The following is a 19,401-nucleotide window of genomic DNA, read 5'->3' as shown; positions in this document are numbered from 1 at the left end:
GGCTTCTCGGGTTTTGCAGTTACTTCTGCCCTGGCTTGGTTGCAAAACTCAGCGAGTTCCTCCATCTACATATACTTGTCGGTGCGCCGACGTAAGTCATCCATATATCGGTTGGTGGTTTCTTGCAAATGCTGTTGGCAAAAGGTCCTGGTTTGAGAGCGGTAGTGAGATGGTGGAGGGCTACAGCGGGGTTCAAGTCTCGGATCTCGAGCGTCGCTTTGTTGAATCGGCTCATGAACGTCCGAAGGGACTCTTTCTTCTCTTGTCGAATGCTTACCAAGGCCAGGGAAGTCAGCTAGTGGGGTCGGCTCGTGGCAAATTGGATAGTGAATTGGGATGCCAAGGTATTGAACGAGTCGATCGAGTTGGCTGGGAGTCGAGTAAACCAGCTTAGTGCGCGCCCTTTCAACGACGTTGGGAAGATTCGGCACAAGGCAGCGTCATCAGTTGTGCTCAGAGTGACTTGGGTTAGAAAAACGTCCACATGCTCGTCGGGATCGATCGTCCCGTCATACTTGTCCAATGGTAGGGACTTCTAGTGATCGAGGAGGGAGGTTTGCATGATGTTGGGTGTGAATGGGTGTCGGTGAGCTCCGGCGGCGTAGTGTGCAACGGTCGGCCGGGTGCTTGGACAACCGAGGCATGATTTCCCGAGGCAGCGGTGGAGGTGTGGGGGAGAGAGGTGTGATGTTCGAGCGAGTGGAATGACCCTTGGGTGTGCGTTCGGGTCAGCTCGAAGGGCTTCCATGTGGGGTCTTGGTTTTTCAGAGCGGCATTCTCTTCCCTTAAGGCGGCCATTTCTCACGCCTTTTTTTCTCGCTATTGCTTCATGGCGGCCATCTCCTCCTTCAACTGTCGTACCATCTCCGTCAGGTTCATCTCCTCAACCACCTCGACGTGGTCCTCGTCGGATCGGTGGTCCTCATTGGATTGGTGATCTTCAGTGTTTGTCCTCCTTGTCTTTGCCATAGTACTCAGTCTATCTCTTCAAAGCTTTCAGTTCGGCCCCACGTGGGCACCAAAATGTACCTGTCTAAGAGCACACTCGTAATCTTCAGATAACTAGAGGGCCGAACGAGAGCTCTGAGTAGATGCTTCAGAGGGGGGAGGTACCTGCAAAAGGCACTCCGACGCTCAAGTCAGGACAAGCACGATTCTTGAGAATAATAAATGAACAGTGACATACCTCGTTTTAAGTGACCTATTTATACTACCTTTGATGGGCCCTGAACGTAGTGGGCCTCTTCTGAAGCTTACCAAATTAGGTATTACGATGCTAATTGGCTGATTATACCTTAATCGCGCGTTTGCCCTTGTTAATCATGACCATCGCCATAATCCCTGCCTGGCCCTATCGGCTCTTTGCCGAGCCGATAGATAAAGGCTTGAGGTGTTGTTTGCCCTCGGCCTTTGACCGGGGCGACAGGTGTGTGCTGGGTCATCCTTAATCCTCGGCCTTTGTCCAAGCCGATACATAGGGGCATGTGGAGCCTTATCGTACTGCTTTGGTTTACCTTACCGTTCTCCAGTCGAGCCGAGGTTGCTATTGAGTTCTCTTAGTTTTTGGTCATATGCCGAGCTGATAGTCGAGCCGTTAGTGATCTCGTGCTTGTTAATATGGCCATAGTCGTGTTCGAGGTCCGCGTGGATGTCTGATAGGACAACACGTGTCGGTCCATGTGATCGATAGGACCCTCCCGATATAATTAGAGATATGCACAATAGAGCCTTTCAAAAAAAGAGCTCACCATAACAAGATCCAAACTCATGGTATTTGGAAAAAGAGAGCAATATATATATATATATATATATATATATATATATATATATATATATATATATATATATATAGAGAGAGAGAGAGAGAGAGAGAAAGAAACGAATGATGGAACCTTGTGATATTATTGATCAGTAACAACTTGCTTACAAAAGAGTAAATGCATGGTTATATACAAAATGGAAATAACAAAATAAAACAAATTTTTATTTTTTGTTATCAATAAGAACGTGTTAATTATAATTAACTGTAACATTAATTATAGTTAAGAATATTTCGTGTCTCTTTTGTATCCTCACATACGATACTCATTATGGAGAAATCCTATTTTTTAGTCTTAAAGAATTAAAGATATCTACCATATAAATATAAAACAGACAACATAACAAAAAAAATAACGATAAAGAGTAACATGATTAAAAAATACATGTGTAAAAACAAAAAAATGTATATTAAATTATAGAGACTACAAATAATTAAAAGAGATAAATATAAAAACTAAAAATATTTATTTCAAATTATGTGGACTAAAAAGTAAAATAAGTGAAATTATTGAAAAAAAAAATTATTTTAACTTTTCTATAAAATGCCATGCATGGAATTTTACTTTATTTAACACTGAAAGATGCTTATGCATCATATGCAGTGATCACGAGTATACTTGTGTATTTAGTTTTTTTTTTGGATGAACATGTATTATTCTGTCCTTAACTTCTTATTAATTTATAAAGATATAATCACTAGAATGGCAAGGAAAAGTAAAATATTATTCAGGACAATGTGTTGTTTTGGTTGACAATAATTTTACATCCAAATCAAAAGGGGTTAAGATCCAAGGGCTGGGATTTCCGATTGAAAAAAATCCTAGCTTGCTATAACAACCTTTGATTATCTTCTCCATTAAAATAGGCCTCTTACACAAGGCAATATTTTATTCTAAATCACAATAATGACTATAGGTTATTGGTTGGCCATTGTAATCAATGCTTGCCATTATTAAATACATTCATAATTGAGGAAATCACTAGAATATGATAGATACACATGGTTATAATATAAAGTACTATTGCTCATATCCAATCTTCCAAAAAGCAAAGAGTAAATATGCTGAGTCCCTAGTGGTTCCAACAACTCTGGCCCTACCTTGGGGAGTAAGTGGTGAGTTCTGTGGTTGAGCCAATGCCAAATTGTTGGCATAATTAATATGGTTGCTGATTGGAAGTGTGGTTGATGAGACAGCTAGAAGAAGAGACGAATCCTGATGATGCTGCATTTGGTTGCAATGGCATTGAGGCAATGCTGCCATTGCTGCAAAGTTGCCAAGTCAAGTTGGAAATCTTTTGCAAAGGAACATTTCTTATTCTGTCCACCATGGCCCCCTCCTGACATAAATGATATCAATTCAAATGTTGTAAAGTGCACTGCTTTGTTTGGAAGCAGCCTAAAACTAGCATATTAGATATCTTGAATATTCTTCACCATTTGTACAAATCTAAGACTGATATATATAAAAAAGAGCAAGCCATGCAAATGTTTTAGTAAGTTTTGATAAATAATTATTTTCAAAACAAATTTAATAAAATTTAATCATTATATATGTATAGTATTCAGGTTAAGTATGTGTTTGAATAAAAGTTGAGTTCAACTTAATCCATTTTTATTTCAAAACAATAATTTTGTTGTTTTTGAATTTTATGTATTGAAAAGTGAAAATATATCTACATTTCAATGCTGTGAAAAAAATAACTAAATACAATGTAAAATATGAACTTGATTTTTTTTAAATAAATTTAGGATTCGAATTTTATATATATATATAAAAACTTGATTGAGAGAGAAATTCACTAAAAATGGTTTGTTTGATTTTTTTATAAAAATTAATCATTAATAAAATCGATAAATCCTTTATATTACTAACATAATTTAAAAAAAAAATGTAGAATAAAATGTATTTTTATCTCTCAAATTAGTTTAGTTTCAATTCTCTCCTAAATTTAAAATGTTTGAATTTGATCAGAGTCTTTGTTAAACTGAATAGATCCTTCCAACTATGCAATAGAGGTGTTAATGTGGACTAACTTGGCAAGCACACATTTGATGTGACACGCCTCTTGTAATTTGCTACATGTGACCAAATTGACCAACTTTGCACTAGAGGTGTTACTATTGACTAACTGGCAAACACACATTTGATGTGACACTCCTGGTGTAGTTTGCTACATGTGACAAAATTGACCAAGTTATGTAGTAAACCGATAGAAGAATAAATCTCATAAATTCAAATCTAACAAATACATAATTTACTTATGTTGAACTTTCAATCAAACAGTGAAATTAATAAAATATATCAACTAATTTTTAAAAAGTTTATAATTTTGTGGTAAAAAAAAGTATATAATTTTATATGTTCCATTTATTGAATTAAAATTTTCAATTCAACAGTTAAATTAACAAAATTCAAAACTTATCCTAGGATTGGGCCAGTGGAGGTTCTCAAGGATTGCCCTTGTGACCTTAGTTACTTGTAATTTGCTTATGCAATAGCCACTGCTTTTACAAGAGTATGTAATTTGCTTTTTTTTTTTTTTGCGTTTCTTTTATTAACTCTGATGAATAAAAAATATGAAAGGAAATTAAATAGCATATATAGTAAATATTTAGACTTGCCACTGTGCAAGTGAATCTACCCATGAAAAATATTGCAACAAGAAGGAAAGCATAGAGTAGTACCATTGTTCCTCTTTCCTTGGGTATCTTACAAGCCATGTATCCAAAGGAAAACCCTCCTCCATGATCATTATTCTTCAGTTTTTTAGAAGATGGAGAAATTCCTAGGCTCAAATCAAGATCATCGCAAGTGCCTGCTTCAATTGTAACATCAACTTTATTTATATAAATAATTAATAATGAATCAATGTTTTCAATGACTCAAATATACACCATTTCTTCATACCTGCCAAGCTGGAACTTGCAATTATTTTTTCCTTATAAGAATAAGGCTTTAAACTGGCCTCCACATTTCCATCATCACACTTGATGGATGAGTTGGGGTATAATCTGCATGTATAAAAATATATATATAATGAAAATATGTTGTATTAAACTCCTTACATCAAATATAACTATGTGCTAATGATCAAAAAAGAAATAAACATAACTATATGCTAGTTAGGACAACAAATTCATCATCCCAACAAAGAACTATTGGAGCTTTCTCAGTTGGATAAGCCTGCCAGTGGCACACAAATCCATGTATACTTATCATGTTAGGATACAAAAAAGGTAATTGTGGTTGTCAATTTTTACTGAACAACTTTTACATAATACAAATAGGAAGAGAAGAGCAAAAATGTGGGATGAGATGAAGAATGCATTTGAGAGAGAGACTCGAAGGAAAAGTATGTATAAATTGTGAAAAAATTATGTGAATATAGTATTGTTCAGATAAAAAGGTAATGCATCTACCGGCTTCGCCCTTAAATTTTTTCTAATATCAATTTCTTTTTATCAAAATCAAAACTTGAGATATGAAAAAAATCACAATATCAGTCAAACTAAAACTAATAAATATTGGTATCTAAATAACAATTTACTACTAGTGATATATGCAAATTTATCTCCATATTTACACCAAATTAACCATGTGTATATGAAAAAGAGTACAAAATTCTTGTTGAAGTTGTTTCAACGTTATCTTCATATGGAGGTATTTAAATAAATTTTTCTAGAAGAACTTCTATGAAAAAGAAATAAAAAATTAAAATAAATTCTTTATAAGATAAAACTAGTTTATTGATGGATTAAAAATAAAATTTTAAAAAAGTTAATATAATTTTTTTAAAAAAAATTAACTTATGTATAAACTTAATATAATTTATTAAGAAAAAAATTCTCTCCAGAAAATGTTTCCGTAATAATTTTATTCAAACACACCTTTTATATAAGTTGTCACCATCTTACCACATGTGACATTAAACATTGCATAAAAGAAGAAATGACAGAAATTTGAACAAGACTTATGGCTTGAAATAGCAGTCCTCACGTCTTGCCAAGAAATGGTCCCATTCGTGGCTCTGCTTGAGCTAACACACCTCTGTATGTTGAACTTCTCTTTGAGATTCCATTGATTTGTCGACGAAGTAAGAGCACAAACTCTTCCTTACTCAAACCTTTCATCTAAATCCCAATCAAATTATGAATTTAATTGTCACAGAAAGTTCAAATAAAATTGATTCAATAGTTGGTCATAACCAAACTTTTTTTGTTCATACCTGATTCAAATCCTCTTCATAATCACTCAAACTAAAGTTTATGTCAGCATCTACTCCCCGAAACTTAATAGCAGCTCTATCATATGCTCTGTGCAGAGAATAATATGAAGTTGGTCAACAAATGTCACAAAAAAGAAAAACAAAATACAAAAGTTGCAAACAATGTAGCTTTAGATAAAAAGTCTATTTGGATATAAATCAGTAGTGCTATTAAAAAGAATTCTACTAAAACATACTTTTTATTTAAAAAGAAAATACTTATAAATTTATATCTAAACAAACTCAAAGTAAAATGTGTAATGTTCACCTTGCAGCAGCTTGAGCAGTGTCAAATCCACCTAAGAAAAATAAAATTAGGCCAATTCAGCCAACCAAATGTACACATACATAATATAAATAAAAATAAAGACCAACAACACACAAATAGCTTCCAACCAATTATTGAATCAAAACAACACCAACCAACTCAAACATCCACTCACCCAAATAGACCTGCTTCCCACAATCCCTGCACTCAAAAAAAAGCAAAAAATAATGAAGTGAGTCCACAAACAACTCATGACAGCTAGGTTACTGTGTTCATGGTTTTAAATTATGATAGTTACCAAAATTATATGCAAATGCAACTACAACCATGGTCACTGTGCGATTGCGAAGACCTCCAAAACCATGATATCAACCATAATTACAAAGATTTTACAAAAGTCCACAACCACACAGTTGCAGCCATAATATCCAGATTTTGAGGTCTTTGCCACTGCATCTTCACTGCAATTACAGTTGTAACAGCAACATTTTATAATATTTAAGGCACAGCTTACATTTGTTTTTCATTTTCTGTTTTTATTTTTTAATTATAAACTTATCACACTATTATTTTAAATTTATTTCCTGATTTTAAAAATCAGTGCAAGAAATAAAAAACAATATTTATTTTCAAAGTTTTCAGTAAAAGTCTTTGAAAAGCCGCAAAAGATTATTTATTTTATTTTTATAGATAAAAAAATTCTACTTAAAACAATCTTATTTGAGTGGAATAAAACTATGTTCAGATAAATTTCTATAAAAACACTTTCAAAAGAGAAAAATAATTAAAAAAAATGAAACAGTTTTTTTTATTAACTTTTCTAAAATCTTATTTTTAAGTGGTAACACATAAAAAAAGCTTATTTCAAATTTTATTCCTATTATATCTCTCAAAAGTGTTTCTAAAAAATCTTATACAAACAAATCTTACGACCAAGTGACAAAACTCTACTCTGAGGAACAACCTCATACCAGTTTAATCATCTACTACTTTGTTAAAAAGAAAATAACAAAAGATTGAAAACAAGATGAAGATGAGAATTTTGTAATAAAAAGTGAATACAAAAAATTGAAATCATTGCAACAAAAGTAGGACTTGAGATGTTGGATTAGAAATTGAACATGATGAACCATACCAAATATGAGACTCCCATCTACCAGTCCTTCGGTAGAAGGTGACACCCCGGTACTGTGAACTGCGAGACCTTGGTCCTCTCCTATTTTTCCTCACATGAGGTAAGCTTTTGAGTCCATTTTTTCCATCAGGTTCTGGAAAAGACATGTTCAGCCACTGAGTCTTCCCCCACAACCCCAATTTGATGTCAGCCACTCCACCTCCTTTGTCAGCAGTCACTATCTCAGTCTCTTGAGCCATGTTTTGCTCCTTATTATTGTTTCCCCTCTCAGTGACACCACCAAACTCTGAGCCATGTCTCTCTTTCTTCATTATGTCAAAGATCAAGGGAGAGGAGTTGTTTGAGGAGTCTTCCTCTGCAGGGTTGCACACAGATGAGTTTGAGGTCCTGGAATCTGAGATTTCAGGTGGAAGGTTTTGAAGTTGCACTTGCACCCCCTTTTCTGCCCAGCTTGATTCTGAATCAGCATCAGCATCAACATCAGCATGCTTGATGTCAACATTGAGATCAAACATGGCCATATCTTGGTAAAAAGGCTCTCTTCTATCACCAGCTTGTGGTCTTCAAATCATACCCTTTTGGGTAAGTCTCATGTACTTCCTTGTGTAGTATGAAACTCAAACTAGGAGAGAGAGAAAGAGAAAAAAACGACCCTTTAAAGGTTGAGCACAGCAGAAGAAGATAGAATCTGTCAAAACAAATAGACTAAAATTAAGGTAGAGGAAGAGTTGCTGAGCAGGAAGAGAAGAACAGTGAAGAAAGAGAAGAATAGGATGTTGTTCCAGAATCATAGGGAATAAGGCACAAGAACATGGTTGAGGCTGAGTCAGAGATGTGATTGGCCTGAATTCTCAGTTGCAAAGATATGGTGAAGTACCAATTGTGAGGACTTCATCTTTGGATAGAGGGGTAAGGTGACATAATCTAAAAATAAAAAATAAAAAATATTAAAATGTTTGCCTTTTCGTTTTATACAAGTCTTTGGCAATTGAATAATTCAATTAATGCTTTTATTTAATTGACCATTAATTTTAAATAAAGAAAATATTAAATGTTTTACATATACAATGTATTTAGTGGTTGGGGTTGGGGTAATAAGTTGAGGGGAAAGATTTCAATTGCTCAAATTAATCTAGGAATTTTGGGTATTATTTCAATTTCTATCACGACAACGACTATAGTAGTTAGATAATTAATGTTAGAAAATATTTTAAGAGAATATTATATTTAAAACTTTGTAATTTCATAAGCAAAGTTATGAATCTTTTTCTTTTATTTCTCATAAATTTAATGGAATATTTATCGTTTCGCTCCAATTTTGTGTATATGTTGTGTGGTGAGGTCGACGTTGTATAGAAATGCACAATGGAATGCATGGCTGAGCTTTGGTGGTGATGCATATGTAAGGATTCCAATGCTAAATTGGTTCCGAAGTGAGAGAAAGAAATTAAGTAGAGCTTTTTATATTAGGTTTTGGTAAGAAAGCCTCAATATCTATTAAAGATATCAAGAATCTTAACGTGTTGCAAAGCTTTTTATCACACACATAATCTTACTTAGGTGTCCTTTATTTATTAAACTCGATTAGGTTTATGAAACTGGGAAGTTGGGGTGTATGTGAACCAAACTATTCATGAATTATTTGAGTTTAGTTCGTACTCATTTATTTAATTAAGTATATAAGTCTAAATTTGAAATTAAGTTTGATTATTTATATAAGGTTAGCCCAAACATTAATAACTTGGCATTAAGGGCTTATTAATAGATTTAAATTAGCATATAAAATGTTTTCATAATTATTCATCAATTTGAATTAATAAAATAAAATACTATATAATTTTCAAATTTTTTAAAAATTCGTAGACTTGATTTATATATTAAAAACTTTTAACTTAATAATTGAATCATTCAAATTTGATGTAGAACATTAGTGTAATAAGTCTATTCAAACTTACTCTTAGAGTAGCTAGATCCCTCCTTAAGAGTGGAGGGATCCATTTACTAAGAGTAAGGCTAAGTATATTTATTGCACTTAATAACTCATATTCTACATCAAATTTCAATAATTTAACCTTTAAATTAAAAAAATCTTAATGAATAGATTAAGTCTACAATTTTTTTTGAAAATTTAAAATCATATAATACTTTGTTATTATTAAATTCAAATCAATGTATAAAATATTTTTATGATTATTCATCAATTTGAATTAATGAAACAAAATATGAATTATTTTTCATTTTTTTAAAATTTACATACATGATCTATATTTAGTAAGAAATTTTAATTTAACAGATAAATCACTAAAATTTAATATAAAACACTAGTTTTGCTAAATGAAGTAAGTCTAACAAATCTCTCTTAGAGTAAGTAGATCTCTGCTCTCTCTCTCTATATATATGTGTGTGTGTACATGTAGAAGGGTTTCACTTACTATAAGAGTAAATTTTTGTAGACTTACTTCATTTAACAACTAGTATTCTATGCTAAATTTTAACGATTCAATTATTAAATTAAAAATTCTTATTGCATAGATCATGTTTGTAAAAAAAATTTAAAAATTATTTAATATTTTATTTCATTAATTCAAATTGATAAATAATCATAAAAATATTATATATATTGTTTTGAATTAGTAAAACAAAGTATCAAATAATTTTACAAAACTTTAAAATTTGTAGACTTGATCTATCCACAAAAAACTTTTAAATTAATGGTTGGATCATTAAAATTTAATGTAGAACATGAATCATTGAATGAAGTAAGTCTATCAAATATATATATATATATATATATATATATATATATATATATATATATATAAACATTTATTTTCTTTGGTAATGTTATGGATTTGTTATATATATCTTTGCACTAAACTTTTACACATCTTGTGTCAAAGTTTGATATTTTAGTAAATTCAATTTTGTTTTCTAAAAAAAAGGTGTTTTTGTCTCTTAAAAAAACTTAAATTAATTGGAATTTTTTTCTTGTAATAGTTAATAAGTATAATTTTTTTATTTACTAAATTAATAAAATTTAATATTTTAAAATAATTTAATTTCACCTACCATAATATATATAGTATTGTAATAATTATTAAATGTTATATTGATAAAATACAAATTAATTTAATAAAAATTTTATAAAAACAAAAATAATTAAGTTAAAAATAAATTGACCCAGCCAAACTCAATCTTATTTTTTAAGGGTTAATTATATTTTTATAGTTCTCCAAACGAGTCTGTGATTGGCCTGAATTCTCAATTGCAAAGATATGGTGAAGTGCGAACTGTGAGGACTTTTATCTTTGGATAGAGGAGAAATTAAGGTGACATAATCCAAAAATAAATTTTAAAAAAACAATTTTACATGTTTGCCTTTTCGTTTTACACAAGTCTTTGGCAATTGACTACTTCTCTTAATGCTCTTATTTAATTGATCATTAATTTTAAATAAAGAAAATATTAAATGTTTTAAATATACAATGTATTTAGTTGTTGGGATAGGAGGTAATTAGTTGAGAAGAAAGATTAGGATGGCTCAAATTAATCTAGGAATTTTCTGTATTAATTCAATCACTACTATGATGGTGACTATAGTAGTTGACAATTAAAGTTAGAAAATATTTTAAGAAAATATTACATTAAAATTTTATAATTTTATATGTAAAGTTATGATTTTTTAAATTTTATTTCTCATAAATTTAATGGAGTGTTTATCCTGTCGCTTCAATTTTGTGTATATGTTGTGTGGTGAGGATGAGGTTGTATAATGTGACAATGGAATACATGGTGCTAGCTTTGGAGGTGATCCATATGCAAGAACTCCAATGCTCTAGGCACGGTCCTCATATTTTATGGGTCATAGGAGAAATGATAAATATAAATTTTTATATATATTTTTTTATAATTGTGTAATTAGTATGATATTTATTGATTTCATTAATGATTTATATTTGTTAAAAAAAATTGTTTGATTACTCAATGTCTTATTTAGGGAGGTTGAGTTTAATATTGCTCAAACTACGATTTGTTGGTTTAAATTTTTATACATAAACATTTATAACATAAAAATAGATATATAATTTAATTAAAAATAACATGTTTTATTACACTAAATACACAACATAATGTTAACAAATATAAAATAGATACATTATATTATTTTTCAGTTTATTTGTATATTATCATTTATTATAAAGTGCTATATAAATTAATTTGAGGATTACAAGTGATTAAATTAGGGCAAAATTATGAATAATTAAAATAAAATTTGAAAAATTCTATAAAAACCAAAAACATGTTTTACTCTTTAATAAATATACTACATAAAAAGTAATAATAAAAATAACAGGAATATAAAATCATAAAACAAATTTATATTTAGATGTAAAAAAATATATGAAATAATTTTATTTTCAAAAGTAATATAAAATATTTATCTCAAAATTATATAATTTTTTTAAAAAAAAGGCTCTTCTTAGTGATGGATCTGGATCGCACTTTCAGACTATCCTCAAGACCAACCTTGCCAATGCTAAATTGATTTGGAAGTGAGAGAAAGAAATTAAGTAAAACCCTTCTTATATTAGATTTTTATAAGAAAATCTCAATATCCGGTAAAGATATAAAAAAATTTAATGTGTTGCAAAGATTTTTATGCGACACATACTTTAATCAAGTGTCCTTTTTATCATGTGTTATAAGTTAATCAAATTCGTTATAAGTCAATCGAATTCGTTAAACTCAACTAGATTTATGGCACTTGAGAGTTGGGATATAAATAAGTCAAACTATTTGTGAATTATTTGAACTTGACTCATCAATTACTCATTCAAACTCATTCGTTCAATTAAATAAATAAATCTAAGTTTGATTATTTAAATAAGTTGAACCTAAACATTAAAAGTTTGACATTAAGAATTTATGAGTAGCTCATTTATATATATATATATATATATATATATATATATATATATATATATATATATATATATATATATATATATATATATATGTGAGAGAGATGAGAGGATTATAACCTTTAGATTAATCAAGTAAGAAAAAATTTAGGATTTAATCAAGTGAGAGAAAATTAATCTAAAGGTTATAACCCTCTCATCTCTCACACACACACACATATATATATATATATATATATATATATATATATATATATATATATATATATATATATATTATGAAAACATTTATTTATTTTTGGTAATATTATGGATTTGTTATATGTCTTTGCACTAAATTGATACACATCTTGTGTTAAAGTTTGATATTTTAATAAATTCAATTTTACTTTCCCAAAATAAAAAAGAAATATATATATTGTCTCTTAAAAAAAACTTCAATTAATTTTGAATGTTCTTTCTTGTAATAGTCAAAGTTATACTTTTTTATTTACTAAATTATGAAAATGTAATATTTTGAAATAACTTATTTCTATCTATCATAAATATCTAGTATTGAAATAATTATTAAATGCTATATTTAGAAATTCAAAAAAAAAAATCATAAAAACAAAAATAATTAAGTTGAAAAATAAGTTAAACGAGCCAAACTCAAGCTTATTTTTTAAGACAATTATATTTTTAATCCTCTAAATTTAGAGTATTTATTTTTTTTGTCTTCCAAATTTAAATCTTGTGTTTATAGTCCCTATAATTTCAAACAATATTATTTTAGTTTTTATATAACTTTTTTTGTCCCTCGAATTTAAAACGTGTGTTTTAAATACCCAAAATATACAAATTGTTATTTTAGTCCCTCAAATCAAAAAATTAACTTTTTAATCTCTGTAATTTAAAAAATAATTTTAATCACTCATGACCAGCATAATTGGTAGTCATAGATTGAGACAATTTTGTAGTATCAAATGATTCAATATGATATTTTCACTAATAATGATAGCAGTAGAAGGATCTTGTATAACAATTAATGAAATTTGAACAAAAGACTAAAATAATAATTTTTATATTTTGAAAACTAAAAACACATGATTTAAATTTGAGGGATAAAAAATATACATAGGGATTAAAAAAATTATTTTTGAAATTACAAAGATTAAAATGATAAATTTTAGATTTGAGAGAAAAAATAATAGTTTTTAATATTTTAGAGATTAGAAATATAAAGTTTAAATTTTAGAAAAAAAAATATTACTTAAAATTAAAAGACTGAAAATATAAATATTTTTTTAAAAAATACATCAAGCTTAATTAACTTTCAATTAGACTCAATTAAATAAATAAGAGGAATATATGAATCAATTTTTCTAATAAACAAAACTCAAAATTTTAAAAGTTGAATTTCATTCGACTCAGTTACGCCCTTAGTTTGAAGAGTGGTCCAATGTTGGGTAGATTTATAAGATTGGGTTTGGAGAGGCATTGCGGGTTAGAGTAGATCTTTGGCCATAAGACGGACCATACAAAGAGTATTGTAACAACGTCGGAAAATATCCTAGAATAATTATTCTTAAGTTCTATATAAAAGTAATACTGACTTTAGAGGTTGAGACGTTGTTAGGATCACTCGAAGACCAGGTAATTCGAAAAGTACATTCAGGAGTTTCAGGAAGTATCAAAAGCTCAAGCTGTCCGTATTCAAAATATAGTCGAAAAAATGAGTCGAATCAAACCGAGAAGTGCTCGAAAGATGGAAATTACTGAAGGTTTCCAAGTAGTGAGTAGTTATCTCAGAACGGTTAACGGAAAATGGATCAAAGTGAAAAGAGAAAGAGTGGAACGAGCGGTTACGAGAGGTTACATTCTAAAACCACCTATTGGGCATAGTGGATGGCGGTTACTTTTCCATGACGCACATGCACTAAAATTAACCACCTTCATTTGACTCTATAAACACGAAGAAATATGTACTTTCAAGGGGTCGGAAATTTCATACTCACATTTCTGTAAGCACTCTCTGCCTGCGCATATGGCTTTCGTGCACGCATCTGCTGGGTATCAATTTCTTGACCACTTTTCTTTGCTTTTTAGGAGTAGAATTAGCGTAGTTTTCTTAATTTATCTCGTTTAAACCCACGTAGTTATATTACTTCAGCATTGTAATTCTGGAACGTTATGTAAGTTGAACCATGATTTGTATTGCAAATATTTCAATTATTCATCCTGTTCATCTTTACATTTATATGTCTGGAAATTATTGCTTGTTAATTATTGAAGAATCTTTAGAAACAAGTAATCACTAAATCTTCCTACTACTCCTCTTCTCGTTTTATAAGACTAAAACTCAGAAACATCACATATCTAAATTGAAACGTTTTTCGTGCTAGTCTAAATAAAAAGAGCCCATAAAACTTAATTCCACCGTAAACAAATTGGCACGCCAGGTGGGACTCGTTGAAATTGCACATAATTGGACTAGTTTTAGGTGCACGTGTTGTATGAGACTTAGGAGTGGAAGAACTATGTCTACATCTAATGCTAGCAATAGGAGAGAAACAAACGACAATAATCATGTAGATGTAGAACAAGCAAATTCTAATCCTGATAATGTGATTAACGTGACCAGGGGGGCAACGTCTTCATCCCCTGTGTTACTCGAAAACACAGCTAGGCAAACAAATGTTACTCAAGAACTAGCGAATGTCACTAGGGAATATCCCTGGGGTATGCCACAGAGTTGGCGAAATACCCAACCTGTGCATGTCGAAATGCCAATACCGTTAATAAGACCCAATTCACAAATGCATGTATCCCCACAGGGATATAATCCTGGGCCGAATGGCATGGGTTTTGTTATGCAAGACCCGTATCAGCATATAGGAAGAAGTCAGGAGGGTTCTTTGATTTGACCAGGGAGTTATATACCTACGGGTATTAGTAACCAAGCCATGATGGCTCTTCGACAACAAATGGACCACAGTAATCATGACATGGTCAATTCGCTATCAACACAAATGCATAATATTATGACTCCTCTGTATGAATTGATAAATAAAATTGGAGATAAATTAGGTGAGGGGTCACCTTCGAGAGCCATGAGTGGAAATCTGAATGAGATGGAAAATCCTGGGGGGCATGAGAATTTTCACCAGAACGTAGTTCGACCTAATAGAAACCCACAGGATGACTTAGACCAAATGGTAGAGAGGATACTCAATAGACATGGATTCGATATAGGTCGAAATGAACGTCCATATTTTGTGTCAGCCTTCCCTGATTATATCACACAGGTAGAACTACCCCGTGGAGTAAAAGTCCCAAAATTATCGAAATTCGCGGGAGAATTAACTGAGTCAACAGTGGAACATATAGCTAGGTACGGGGTTGAATGTGGGGATTTAACAAATAATGAATATTTGAAAATGAAATATTTCCCTAGTTCATTAACCAAACATGCTTTTACATGGTTTACCACTTTGCCTCCTAATTCGATACATACTTGGGTACAGTTAGAGGGTAGTTTCCATGAGCATTTCATGAGAGAAGAAACGAAGGTTAGTATAGTCGATCTAATGAACATTAAAAGACAAAATAATGAAACGTTAGATGACTATTTAAATAGGTTCAGGCAATTGAAATCTCGATGCTATACTAATATACCTGAACATGAATTAGTTAGAATTGCAGCAACAGGATTAGATTTTTCGATACGCAAGAAATTAGTAAATGAACAATTGAGGGACATGACCCAACTTGCTGAGAAGGTGAGAAGGATCGAACAAATTAAATGGGAAAAAGAAAGGTTGAGAAAATTTGACAAATCTGTTCGAAAAGAGAAAGTAGCGTATTTAGAAAATTCTGATTTTAGTGAAGATTCTAACTGTGAAGCTTCGAGTGAAGATTTTGAGATTAATTTAGCAGAACTACGTCCCGGACCTACGTACCAGTGTCAAATGTTAAAACCAAGGGGTAATATGGAAGGGAATTCGAATAAGAAATACAGTTTCGATATAACCAAAGCAGAATACAGGATACTCGAATAATGAAACTGAATACCAAACACTCATTACTGGACTTGAGATTCTTAAAGAATTGGGCGCTAAAGATGTGGTAATTCGAGGAGATTCACAACTGGTCATCAAACAATTAACTCGAGAGTATAAGTGTTTAAATGAAAAGTTAGTTGAATTCAAGACGCGAGCTGTGCAGTTATTTGACACGTTTGATGAAGTAGAGTTACAACGCATTCCTCGGGACTCAAATCTTATTGCAAATGAGTTGGCTCAGATAGCCTCTGGATATAAAATTAGTAAAGAATGTCTCGAATATCTGATTTATACAGAGAGTGAAGTGTTAGACCATAGAGAAATTCTAAGTATAGGTTCAGCAAGTCAACAAGATTGGAGGAGCGAATTGATCGAATACATGCGAAATCCTAATATAAAGGTCGAAAGGAAAATTAAACTCCAAGCTCTCAATTATCTCTTACTAAATGATGAATTGTACAAAAGAGGCTTCGACGGAGTTTTGTTCAAATGCCTTGGAACTCACGAGAGTTATATAGCTATGGCAGAAATACATGAAGACATTTGTGGGGTAGTTTCCATTTTGCCTTCCGAGTATGCCGGGGCTATGGAGTCCGTCAATGAACAAGAGGACATTCATCGAGAAGATTATTTTGAGGATCCTAACTATGAGTCGAAAGTTATATGGGTGAATCAAATCTCGAGGGTTCTCCCCAAGTTCAACTCGGTGGTGTTCGACTCTCCCACAGAAGAAATGAAGGGGCACCTTAAATCTCTCTTGCTGACCTTGATGATCGAAGGACAAGAGGTGAACAAGGTGCTGATCGATGGAGGCGCAGCTGTGAATATCTTGCCTAAGACAATGCTGAAAAGGTTTGGGAAATCCTTGGCTGATTTGAAACCCCACAACATCATGATCTCCGACTATGCAGGCCAGTCTTCACATCCTGAGGGTATGATTCTGCTCGATGTACAGATCGGAAGTGTGAAGAGGACTACCATGTTTATAGTGACGCCTTCCAAGGCAAACTTCAACGTGTTGCTAGGTCGAGAGTGGATCCATGGGGTAGGTGCTGTTCCTTCGACCGTACACCAGAAGGTTTTCTTCTGGAACGATGATGAAGGGTTAGAGGTCCTCGAAGCTGATCAAAAAACTTATGAAGTTGGCATGTATTTTGCTGATCAGCAATTAACAACATTTGCGAAGACCAAGCCTTTCGAGGCTTACAATTCTGGTGTGATGGACGAAGAGGAAGGAATCAAGAAAACATTTTGCTGGGATGTGAAAAAGGGATTTATGATTCGAGCCGAAAAGGATTCGGCTCCACTGGATGAATGAAGGAAGAAAATCCTTACTCGAGCTTCTTAGCTCGAATAGCGGCCTACGTGGCCGATCAAACGGCCAACTTGGCCGAGAAAGATCAGTTTGACAATGAGGTTAGCACGACCATTTTGGCCGAAGAAAAACAAAAAAGAAAGAGGAGACAGATTTCGAGTCAATAAAGAAAGAAAAACAAAAGAGAAAGGGAAAAGACTTCGAAATCGAAAAGAAGAATGAAGAAAAACAAAAAACAGAAAATCAAAGGGACCAAGGAGTCTCAGATAAAAATGAAAAGCAAAAAGAAAAAACAGACCTAGAGGTCGAGAAGAAAAAAAAAGGGTAAAGAGCAAGAACTAGAACTCAAACTGGACTGTATTTTCGATGATTCACCCTTGGGGTTCAAAAGGGCCGCTAATGAAGAACATAAGTTAGAATCCCAAGATCCTCTCGAAGAGGTTAATCTGGGAACCGTCGAGAATAAGCGAGTCACTTTTATTAGCAAGTTCTTGCAAGGGGAGCTGAAAGAGGAGGTAATTCGAATGTTGCATGAATACAAAGATTGCTTTGCATGGGATTATGATGAAATGCCAGGACTAGATCGAGAGTTGGTGGAGCATAGGCTACCTATGATCCCAGGAAAGAAACCCGTGAAGCAAAATCCTCGAAGATTTTCTCCCGAAGTAATCGAGAAAATCAAGGGGGAAATTGAGAGATCGCTGAAGGCAAAGTTCATCAGAACTTCGAGATACCCTGACTGGATCTCGAATATAATGCCGGTTATAAAGAAAAACGGGAAACTCAGAGTTTGTATTGACTTTCGAGATCTCAACATGGAAACTCCCAAGGATGAGTATCCTATGCCCATTGCTGAAACTATGATAGACGCTGCTGTAGGTAATGAAATTATGACTTTGCTTGATGGTTATTCTGGATATAACCAAATTGATATTGCAGCTAATGATGTATCGAAAACTGCTTTTCGATGTCCAAATATTATGGGCTTATAGGAATTCACCTAGAGATGCCACGAAGACTACTCCTTATAAAACTGGTGTATGGGCACGAGGTTATTCTTCCTATAGATATTAATTTGCAATCAATTCTTATACAGAAACAAAATGAGTTACCTATGGAGGATTATTGGAATTTAATGTATGATGAATTGGTTTCTTTAGAGGAAGAAAGATTGATTGCATTGCAAAACCTTGTTCAACAAAAGGAAAGAGTCGATAAATCATACAATAAGAGTCAAAGCACGTAGTTTTCGAGTTGGTGACTTGGTGTTAAAAGTGATTCTTCCCATAGATCAAAAATCTCGACACTTTGGGAAGTGGTCTCCTAATTGGGAAGGTCCCTTTATAATCGAGTAAGCATATTCGAAAAATGCATACGTGATTAAAGAAATCGATTCAAATGTGAACAAAGTTATAAATGGAAAATATTTGAAACACTTTCATGAGAGAGCAGAATGTTAAATAGTTGTTCATTACAAGCCAAAGAGAAATTCAAAAAATCAAGATTGAAAAATTTAATTATTACAAAACTTGGACTTGAAATCTTTAAAAGCCTTATAAGCCTCATCCAAGCTTTGCCTTCGAGCAACACATTGACTCTATAGATGTTTCTTGTGCTCTAAAGTTTTGGCC

At 32.1% G+C, this 19,401-nt stretch overlaps 1 protein-coding gene across 2 annotated transcripts; it reads right to left on the bottom strand.

The window, feature by feature from the left end:
• Positions 1–2,523: 2,523 nt before the first annotated feature.
• Positions 2,524–8,417, bottom strand: LOC109810247 (ethylene-responsive transcription factor RAP2-7). Of its 2 annotated transcripts, XM_020373669.3 has the most exons (9): positions 7,491–8,417; positions 6,531–6,556; positions 6,356–6,386; positions 6,049–6,136; positions 5,820–5,953; positions 4,731–4,834; positions 4,508–4,638; positions 3,857–3,993; positions 2,992–3,159 (listed from the first exon to the last, which is right to left on the bottom strand). In XM_020373669.3, the coding sequence occupies exons 1-9, from the start codon at positions 8,009–8,011 to the stop codon at positions 3,135–3,137; spliced, it is 1,197 nt and encodes a 398-aa protein (XP_020229258.1). In that variant the 5' UTR covers positions 8,012–8,417; the 3' UTR covers positions 2,992–3,134. The 2 variants fall into 2 exon arrangements, with proteins under 2 accessions (XP_020229257.1, XP_020229258.1); XM_020373668.3 differs by lacking the exon at positions 3,857–3,993 and having other exon boundaries at positions 2,524–3,159; positions 7,491–8,413.
• Between the last annotated feature and the right edge of the window lie 10,984 nt (positions 8,418–19,401).

This window comes from Cajanus cajan, chromosome 7 (assembly GCF_000230855.2).
Source record: "Cajanus cajan strain Asha chromosome 7, NIPB_CcT2T_4, whole genome shotgun sequence".
Classification (NCBI taxonomy): domain Eukaryota; kingdom Viridiplantae; phylum Streptophyta; class Magnoliopsida; order Fabales; family Fabaceae; genus Cajanus; species Cajanus cajan.
The sequence above is the reverse complement of the archived record's forward strand: the minus strand, read 5'-3'. Positions and strand labels throughout refer to the sequence as shown.